The following is a 10,428-nucleotide window of genomic DNA, read 5'->3' on the forward strand; positions in this document are numbered from 1 at the left end:
ATATAGCTCGGAGAACCGATAGACGTTGGGGTTCCAAGGTGCTGGAATGGCGACCTCGCACGGGTAATCGCAGCGTTGGTTTGCCCCCAATGAGGTGAACAGACGACATCACACGAGTCGCTGGGAGCCGCTGGAAACAAGCGGACCGTGGATTTTGGAACTCCCTACAAAAGACCCATGTCCAGCAGTGGACTTCAATCGGTTGAAGTGAGGAGAATAAGAAGGGTTTAGGACGTAGTCCACGCCCCACAGTACGAATTGGTGGACTTCACACGCATTTGTGAGTGATATTTGAATTGCTTAAAACGCACATAACTTGGAAAAGTTAAAGGTGCGTTCTGGGATTCGAACTCTGCCCCCCAAAAGTAAACTTGAAGTCCTAATTACCAGGCTATCGCCGCTTTAAATTGCAATGCCAAATGATTATAGGTTATTAATTCGTTTTTTACGGATTATCTCCGTCAAGTCTAAACCGATTTCATTCATGTCCTTCTTATTATTAAAAAGCTATCCCGGCGAACTTCGTACCGCGGATCATTTTTTTCTATATGAATGTTATATTTTAATACTTATTATCCTATTCCGGTCATAGAGAAGTCAAAAATTGGTCCAACCGTTTTTGAGTTATAAATGGTGTAACTAACACAACTTTCTTTTATATATATATATATATATTAGTAGAAGCGTATCTTTGTGCAGTTCCATCATACAGTTGTCGTTATTTCAATATTTATTTATCCTGGAGGAAATAGTTGATGAGTTAAATGTTTTTCAATATGATGAGAAATACTTCATCAGCTTATGATATAAACGCACTTTCCAAATAGCTTTGCAAAAAACGGCTGAACTCGCGTGGATTTTAGTACATATGTAACAGCATCTAATTTCTTTCCCGCAGGAATGTTTGCTTTCCTATGATAAAAAGAACACTATCCTATGCTTGTCCCAATTTTTGTCAAGGATCGCTACATTAGTTGAGCTGAATATAGGTCACACACAATCAGACTCTTTCTTAATATTATAATATAGTGTCATCATCACATCAACCAATTACCGGCCCACAACAGAGCACAGGTCCCCTCCTCAATGAGGAGGGGTTAAGGCAGTAGTCCACCACGCTGGCCCAGTGCGGATTGGTGGACTCCACACACTTTTGAGAACATTATGTAGTACTCTCAGGACATGCAGGTTTCCTCACGATATTTCCCTCCACCGTTGAAGCAAGTTATATTTTAATTGGGTACTTAAAACGCACATAGCTTAGAAAAGTTAGAAGTGCGAGCTGTATATTATAGTATAGTATAGTTTCCAAAATAATTATTTTCCAAAGGTTCTGCTGGAATACGACAGAAAATACCTGTAAACATTTCCATTCAGGTCAAGCATTACTAAGTGTGTCACGAGCAGTATTTATTCTGGGATTGTTTTTTTTATCATGCCCGTATTTATTCTGGGATAATGACGAAATAAATGATCATAAATTTTTTTAAAGAATAATACGTAACTTCAGTCATCAATCTTATACTAATCCCTACTATCCCTATTCCTATCTCTACTAATATTATAAATGTGAATGTAAGTTTGTTTGTTACGCTTTCACGCAAAAACTACTTAACCGATCCTCATGAAACTTTGTACACATATTCTTTTAAGTGTTAGAAGTAATATAGGATACTTTTTATCCCGACATTAAGCTCGGTTCCTTTGGAATAGGGGATGAAAGTGTTTTGACGATTTTACACCATATTACATAATTCCGACAAATTATAACCGATTTAAATAATTATTTTTGTACTATAGAGGCCCAAACTTTGTGTAGATCTGATGAATGTGGTTGGAGAACAACCTCCTCAACAGAACTCCTCAGCGGACAGCAGCAAACCTCTCATTTAAGGCTTAGCGATACTGAATACTTTAATTTTTTTTAGAAATCAAATTAAATTCAATGCCACATCAAAAAACTAAATCAAACGCAGACCAAGTTGCGGGCAACAGCTAGTAATACATAAAGCTGAAGATTTAGTTCGTTTGTTTACTTGAACGCGGTGACCTCAGGAACTACTAGTCTGATTTGAAAAATTCTTCAGTGATTGAAAGCGCATTTATATATTTATATATATATATATATATATAGCACTGTATATATATATATATATATATATATATACAGTGGCGGTACTAACATACAAGCCGAAAAGCCGGGCTTGCGTTACAATAAATATCTCTTTTAAATTTTTCTCGACTATTCCGAAATGAAATTAACAAAATAATTAAAACTTAATAGCAATGAGGAAATAAATACAATGTTTTAACTTTTGCTCAATAATGTATATACTCTTTGTCTACTTTACTGCAAGCACTACGTTACTGTAGCAGGTAGACTCTGTGGTAGCAACCAGCCGAATGGAGCGGCCCCGCTCCAAACTATCACTATCGCGCTCTTCGCGTGTCTTCGTACGCGATCGGAGGTCCCGCTTTGTCTCGCTCACACTCATTTGCTTATATGGGGCTTTTATTTAACTGCTCTCTCTCATAGAAATTTCAATGTATTTAGCAGAGACAATCTAGATTATTTAATAATTTAGTATGGGGATCAAATGCCAGATTGCGAGTTGAAGTTAGTGAAGATGACCAGCGAGCGAATTGAAACAACTTCACGCCAGTGGCGTTCCTAGGATTTTGAATTTGAGCAAGCCCAGTTACCTAAAGGACAAATTTAACTCGTCAATGATCTCTAAGTCACCATTCTTGTTGTGCTAAATGTTATTATTGTTTTTTTTGAGTTGAATAGTGAATTTTACTGGTTTGTTTTCTTACAAATTATAGTAAATATTGTTAAATATGAGCTCAAATTGTGTGCAAATTGTTTCTGTGGCGAAATAAAAAAATAATTGGCGAACAACAGGTAAATTTTCTTAATTAAAAAATAGTTTTTTTGTCTTTGCAAATTTTTTTCTAATCAAAAGAATGGTTGTAACGCGGCTGGTTGCGACATAAGTTACCAGGCATCATAAGAATTAAAGAGAGCTGAACTCAAAGAAACACTTGGGATTTCTATGATTACTTTTTAATTTTGGCAAACATTGCATAGAAACTTCTTTATCATAATTCGCGTGCTGACCTTAATCGTAGTATTTTTCAAAGATTTGTTGATATTGTTTGTCATTTAGCACAACAAGAATGGTGATTAAGAGAGGGGGCTTGCTCAAATTCAAAACCCTAGGGTTTTGAATTATATATATATATACTCCGCGAAAAGCAGGAGAATCTGTATGGTGTTATTTCTTTAATCTTTATACTCCACACCAAACAGATATGCGGTAATGTACCCTATACGCAGGTTTCACTCCGAAACCGGAGCATCCTCAGGAGATGTTGACTTTAAAATGAATAATTGTTAGTTCTTAACAATTATCCATTGTAAAGTCAACATTTCCTGAGGATGCTCGTGCTGTTCGCGGAGCATAGCAAGTTAAGCTTAATTTTCATAAAATCATGTATGTCAAAGTTGTTACCCTTTAAATGTTCTAAAAAAAGTCCGCGACAGCATATGTCTGTATTTTAAGGTTGACTTACACGCGGACGAAGTCGCGAGTTTATATGTATATTATAAGTATTTATGTGTATTATTATATTCCCTTATATATTTATATTCCCTTAGTCGCGAGAAGGGGTGGTGACAACGGGCTTTGATCTAGCGTCACCACACGGCACACGAATATCCACACGGACTTAGAGTTATTATTACGCAATTTTGAGTACCTACCACTTCGCCCACATAACATTGAAATGAAATGAAAATGAAATGAAATAAAATGAAAATACACTTTATTGTACACCTAACAGAAATTAAATTATAAACAAAAACAACACAATAAAACACAGGTACAATGGTAAATTAATATTCCAAGAAATTAAACGATTAATAATATCACTCATTCGCTTTAACGATAAAAATACAGTAATTAGTCGCCACGTAATTTATGTGGGGCCGGTTTTTAATTTATTTCTTTGTTATTCTTTGCAAGTGATTTACCATTATAGTTCTACTTGCTACCTGCGTAGGAATCTTGCATTTTCCAAGAAATAATGTATGTCGGCAAGCTTCATAGCTTGAGAAATGTTGGACCGATTTGTCCATATATTTTTTATGATTTGAAATGAAATAGTCTGGGTAAGAACATTTTGGAAAATAAGGGGTGTGTTGATAAAATATATATGTTTGACTTCGTTTTTTTTCAATTCCAATTTATAAACTGAATATTTATTTTTTAGCTTTTTATTGGGCACTGGGTAGTCCCATATTAAGATCTATCCATTCACAGAATTAAGAACAACACATTCGGCGGGGGTAAAGTGAAACGTGCGCGGGGCGTATTCACTGTTTTTGGACAAAATGCACTGCATAGGACGATGGCTGTATGAGGACTCTGTTTCTTAATTCAATGGATCTATATATCTATTACATTATGAGAGAATGTTTAATGATAATTTATTACATTTAAAAAACAGAGTAAGTCCATATGAGATTGTATTACTACATTGAGCCTGCATATAACAATTATCATATAAATTTGTCCCGCCCTGATATATAAATAATTAATTATGTTGCAATTAAGGAAACTCACTGCGTTCATTTATTAAATAAACCTTATATGGTATTAATTGATTTTCAGAGAGCATTGATTGATTTATACAACAGTTCAGTAAACGAACCCTACCAACTCTTAAATACCACTACGGAAATACAGATATAATATAATTTATGTTAAAGGTAATATTCCGTGACAGAGCAGAAAAGCAGTTGCCGGGAGAGCGTTCTACACATTAACAATGGCGTGCAGATGATATAAAATGAAGAATATTTCCAGTACGAGTTTAAAAAACTTAAGGATAGGCATTGTAAGAGTTATAAAAAATACCCTAAAGTATTTATAACTCGTATTGGAGATTTTGTTAGTTTTATATCTACCCTCTATGCATAATGCACTCCACTTTCAAAATTCATTTATTTCAAGTAGGCCTAATTATAAGCACTTTTGAAACGTCAAGTCTGTCTATGTGTAGTGACTCTACCACCGGTTCTGAAGCAGATTCTACCGAGAAGAAGCCGGCAAGAAACTCAGCAGTTGCACTGTACAATCATATACTTTCTTCATCTTATTTTATTATGTAAATGGTTGTATCACGGACTATAGGTGGTTCGTATCAGAAACGTTGATAAAAACGTTTTGTGCAAGTTGATTGGATGTCTCAACAACACAGCACTGATTGTAAGTGATGATGCAGTCTAAGATGGTAGCGGTCTAACTTGTCAGGGTTATGGGCACATGGCAGTAAAACCCCTGATTGGTTTCTTTGCGGCATCGTACCGGAACCCTAAATCGCTTGACGGCATGTCTTTGTCGGTAGGGTGATAACTAGCCACGTCCAAAGCCTCCCACTAGACCACACAAAATATAAACTCCCTCCGAGAATCGAAACCGGGACTCTCCACTAATAACACCACAGCGCTCACTACAGTGCCAGGGAGATCGTCAAAATCCACTTTGTCGTTGTGTTTATAACTCCACTCTTGGGACGTTGCAGAATGCGGTTTTTTCTCCTAAAAATTTTTTCCTTTTAATAACTTTTATCGCGTCCGTTGATCTCTGTATATCATTTTAATGCCACAGATGTGGTAGTAATTTACAAAGTGTGGACTCTTCGAGGTCAACGAACGGTTCAATGTTTTTTTTTTTTGTTACGATCAATATTTATTGGCGATCGGGCATTTAAATGAAGTTATGGTTGCCGCTGTCACTTGTTCTACGACGACTCGACAAGAGGATGTTCCTTTAAATAAAGTTTAATTTAATAGTTATTCCTTACTAGCGACCCGCTCCGCTTATATTAATAAATAAATAAATATACTAAGATAATACACACATCGCCATCTAGCCCCAAAGTTAGCGTAGCTTGTGTTATGGGTACTATTTTTTTATTTGTTTATTCCACTACAGGTTAGCTCTTGACTGCAATCTTACAATCATGTAAGTCGAAGATGTTAGCGGGCTAACCTGTTAGGGAGTATGGTAGTCATACCCCTAATCGGTTTCTACGCGACCTCGTACCGGAATACTAAAGCGCTTAGCGGCACGTCTTTGTCGGTAGGGTGTTAACTAGCCATGGCCAGTCTCCCACCAGACCAGACCAGAGAAAATTCAGAAATTATTAATAAAAAAATATATGTATATATGTGTGTGCGTAGAAAAGTGTGTATGAATTATTGATCTAGGATCACATCAAGTTAGATCAATATCGATCCGTGCCAGAAAATGTTAAAAATGCTTAATGTATTTATTTCGTATGACATATGAATTTGAATGTACAATTGCATCGCAGATACCGCAGTAAGCGTAATACGGGAGTCTTGAGTCTAGACGTAAGGTCATTTCTCGACCTTTCGTTCCTTACATGGCGAGCTCTTCGCGACACTTTATATCGATGCGCGGCTATAATTATTATTTTTATACCTAACTAACGGGTTCCAGCGACTTCTTAGTCCATAATTTCTGATTCCCTAGTAGTGTAGTAGTGATATTGACAAATTTTCTCTCAAATAGCTTCTCATCTTAAAATATATTTAGAATTCTTAAACGTTGGTTATGTCTAATTATTACGTACACATTATGCCCAGCGTTCAGAACCATAGGTCTTCACGTATAATTTACGTTTTGTTACGTTTCTCGGGTCGTTACGCTGGGCAAAAAAAAAATTTTACTGCTATACGAATGGCCCTAATAAACGTGGTTTGACGTTGCAATACTTACGAAGTGTTTTTACATGCTCTGACTATTGCAAAACAATTCGACGTTTGTTCCACGTTTATGATTAGGGCCCTAAGGTTCTTAATACTTTAATAGGGGAAGTTGTATCTGTAGTATTTGTGGTTACAGCCTTGACTAAGTTGTATTTATTTTCCTCAGCGCGGTTTCCCGTTTGATGAGGAAGAGGGTTCCGGCGCGTGGAGCGAGCTAGCGGCGCGCCACCCGGACATCGCGGCGCGACTCCGCCAGCGCCCTTCCACCTGGGCGAGAAAGCGGCGCCCCTCCAGCCAGGACGGCATAGACGGTAGGTCGCACTTTCTGAACATTATTTTAGAGAGGGTCGAGCTCTTGGACCAGAGATAATAAATAACGAGAATAATACATAACAATGCAAGAGTTTATGCAATAATCCTAATTGTGACATGGCACATCTACACACCACCTGCGAATTTAAAATATTCTTTAAGCAGAGACTGGCGCAATAAAATGGTTTTAGATTCCTTAAACTCTTGACATTAAAATAAAGTAACCTCATTCATTTTGTATATTTGTAAAATTATTTTCGTGTTGCAGACACAGCCGACAGTTTCGGAGGCTTCGACAGATTCCCCTTTGACGACATCCCGCAAGACTTCAGAGAACACTTCCCTTCGCATTGGAACAGGCGTTTCGGCTCCAGGGACGAACAGTTCCAGCAACCGACTTCCTCCCCTCCGCAGTCTCCCCATCAACAGACCACCGCCACACAGACCGAACACGACGCGGGCCCTTCGCACCAGGAACAGACATTACCCCAGTACGGTCTTAGAAATACAGTTGATCTAGGACAAAAGAGTGCCACAGACCCCAGCGTGGTTGACGCGGATGAGAGAGTGCACAGGTCTGTGTCAGCGCCCCCTGATCAACGCACCGTGAATCCCAACAGCAAAATGAGCGGACAGAATCCTCAGGACCACCAACCCCATTCCCCGCCGCAACCCGAGCAACATTCGAACGTTAGACACATCCCCATATTTGTGGAAGGCAGAGATGAACCCGTGATAAATAGGTCACGGAATGACCACGCAACCCATTTCGCCGACCCCAAACCCACGTACGTGCCCCCGCCGCAACCCCATATCGATAGAGAACAGTATTTCGCCGATGACGGACCCGCGGGTTTCCCCTTCTCGAAGAATTTCTTCAGGCAGTCACCGCAACCTTTTACTAAACAGAAAATGTACCCTCAAGCATACGCTCGCAGCGGATCTCCGCAAAGATCTCAGTCGCCAAAACCTCAGAGCTATCACGAGCACCCCGCTCCACGACCAGAGACTCCGTCCAGACCGCAACAGAAGCAAGCCCCGCCGCAACAGAAGCAAACTCCCCCGCATCAAAAGCAACCTTCGCCGCAACAACGGCAGACCACCCCGCAACCCGCAACGTCGCCCCAAGCTCCGCATCACGAGCAGGATCCGCCGCAACAGCCTGCGCCCCAACAACAGACTCCCCAGAACGATTCTCTCAAACAAATTCTCACAATCCAGGCTGATGTCCTCAACCTCATAACGGAAGTCGAGAACTTTAAAGGTACGAAAAATGATAAACACTATTTATTCCTGGACGAGATGCTAACGAGGAATCTTATTAAGCTAGATAACATCGAGACTGATGGCAAAGAAAGTATAAGACAAGGAAGGAAGGAGGTGATTAAGTGCATTAACGATTGTATAGCGATGCTCGAGAAGAAAGCTGATAGTAGGGCGCTCACCACACCACCACCGCCAGATGTGGATATGCAAAACACTGTGTCTGAATCTCCAGCTGCCGAAAAACAGAATGGAGACGTAGAAATGAAAGAAAGTACCAAAGAGAATAAAACCGTCCAGCTCCAAGAAGAAAAGGCGCAATTACAAGAAAACGTTACATCACCACAAGTATCGACAGAAACAGAGATGAAAGAGGATCAAAAGCCCGAGGAAACAAAGCAAGACGTATCGCAAACAATCGAAAGCAAAGAACCTCTACCATCCCAAACAACTGAAAAACAACCTGAAGAATCCAAAACAATAGAACCAACAGAAGTTCTACCACAAGCACCTCAAGAAGTTACTGACAAGAAACAGAACTCGAAGAAATCCGGTAAGAAACGGGACAAGAGCAAAGATAAGAAAGACGTTGCTAAGGAGGAAATTGTAAATAAAAAAGAAGCAAAAGATTGTAAAGATAATAAAGATAACGTAGGTAAGACAGAAGGGGATGAAAATGTTGTAAATAAACAAGAGAATGAAAATAAAAAAGATAATGTAGATAATAAAGAGGAAAAGGAACCCGAAGTGATGCAAATTGATACCACTAAACCCGATTCGCAGTCGATGGAAGTGGACGTTACTGCTAGTCAATAAATTTAGTTTGCATTAGTGAATTGTATGTAGCCACACGGTTAGAAGCCGTCGCACGAGGCCCAAAGCCCTGTTTCTATATGACATTGAAATCGTTAATATACAAGAACCCTGTGACGTCACAATTTGTTAATTCAAGTATTGATTCCCACAAATCAGTCAGTTATGTGACGTCAGTTAAAATAAGTTTCAGTCTCAGTAACTTTATAGACTGATGATGTACAATTTTTGTTCAGAACTCTATGATTTAACTAAACTTATGGGCCTACATATTAGGATACAACGATGTATATGAGTAAATACTATTTATTACATGGATGTGGAGTTTTTTTTACTATTTGACGCATCGGTACTAGGTATATGACGGCCGATTGGCGCAGTGGGCAGTGACCCTTCTTTCTGAGTCAAAAGCCGTAGGTTCGATTCTCACAACTGGAAAATGTTTGTGTGATGAACATAAATGTTTTTCATACTGGGTGTTCAACTTAAAATAATAAGTATTTATGTATTTTATTCATAAAACTATTCATCAGTTATCTTAGTAACCATAACACAAGCTACGATTAATTTGGGGCTAGATGGCGATGTGTGTATTGTCGTAGTATATTTATTTATTATTTATATTTATAGTACGATTCAAAATTTACGTCGTCGCGGAAGTTAAGTTGAAGCTATGAGTGTAGCTTCGCGCAGGTAGTCCACTTTACCAACCCTTTGATAGGCCGATACCGAATATTGAATTCCGCGCATCGACAAGTGCGAGAATTCGTAGTTTGTTTTCTGCAGTATCTCCTACGATTAATCTAATCCTACGATTTGAATGTCATATAGGCCTATTATTATAGCATATGAAGGGCCCGGCCTTCATTATTCTTAGTGTTAATTGTTTGTGCCTATGAATGAGCTATATTATATAACACTGGTTGCCACCTTGTATTGTTTATGTTTGTACGTTTTAAGTCTTCAATATCGCAACGTCGCGTTAGTGATGCTGTCATTAAGGGTTTAAAATGGTCTCCTCGTATTTAAATACCTAATATTTAATTAATTTATTGTTTATCACAACTTGATAACACAATTTTTCTCAATAAACGATGATCTATAATTATGCGTTTTCTTTTATTCCACTTACCTTTTCACCTTGCCTACTATTATATCATCATTATCATCACATCAACCCAGTACCGGCCCATACAGGGTACGGGTCTCTTCCCACAAGAGGGGTTAAGGCCCACCAC

At 38.6% G+C, this 10,428-nt stretch overlaps 1 protein-coding gene across 3 annotated transcripts in view; it reads left to right on the forward strand.

The window, feature by feature from the left end:
* The window catches only part of LOC120629080 (BAG domain-containing protein Samui), a 48,045-nt gene extending 38,537 nt beyond the window's left edge, over positions 1-9,508 (forward strand). For all 3 annotated transcript variants that reach the window (XM_039897821.1, XM_039897822.1, XM_039897820.1), the window contains exons 2-3: positions 6,969-7,113; positions 7,383-9,508. In XM_039897821.1, the coding sequence (XP_039753755.1) occupies positions 6,969-7,113; positions 7,383-9,193 (1,956 nt within the window). In that variant the 3' untranslated portion in view covers positions 9,194-9,508. The remainder of the gene's footprint in view (positions 1-6,968; positions 7,114-7,382) is intronic.
* Positions 9,509-10,428: the final 920 nt, after the last annotated feature.

The sequence above is a fragment of the Pararge aegeria genome, chromosome 14 (assembly GCF_905163445.1).
Source record: "Pararge aegeria chromosome 14, ilParAegt1.1, whole genome shotgun sequence".
Taxonomy (NCBI): domain Eukaryota; kingdom Metazoa; phylum Arthropoda; class Insecta; order Lepidoptera; family Nymphalidae; genus Pararge; species Pararge aegeria.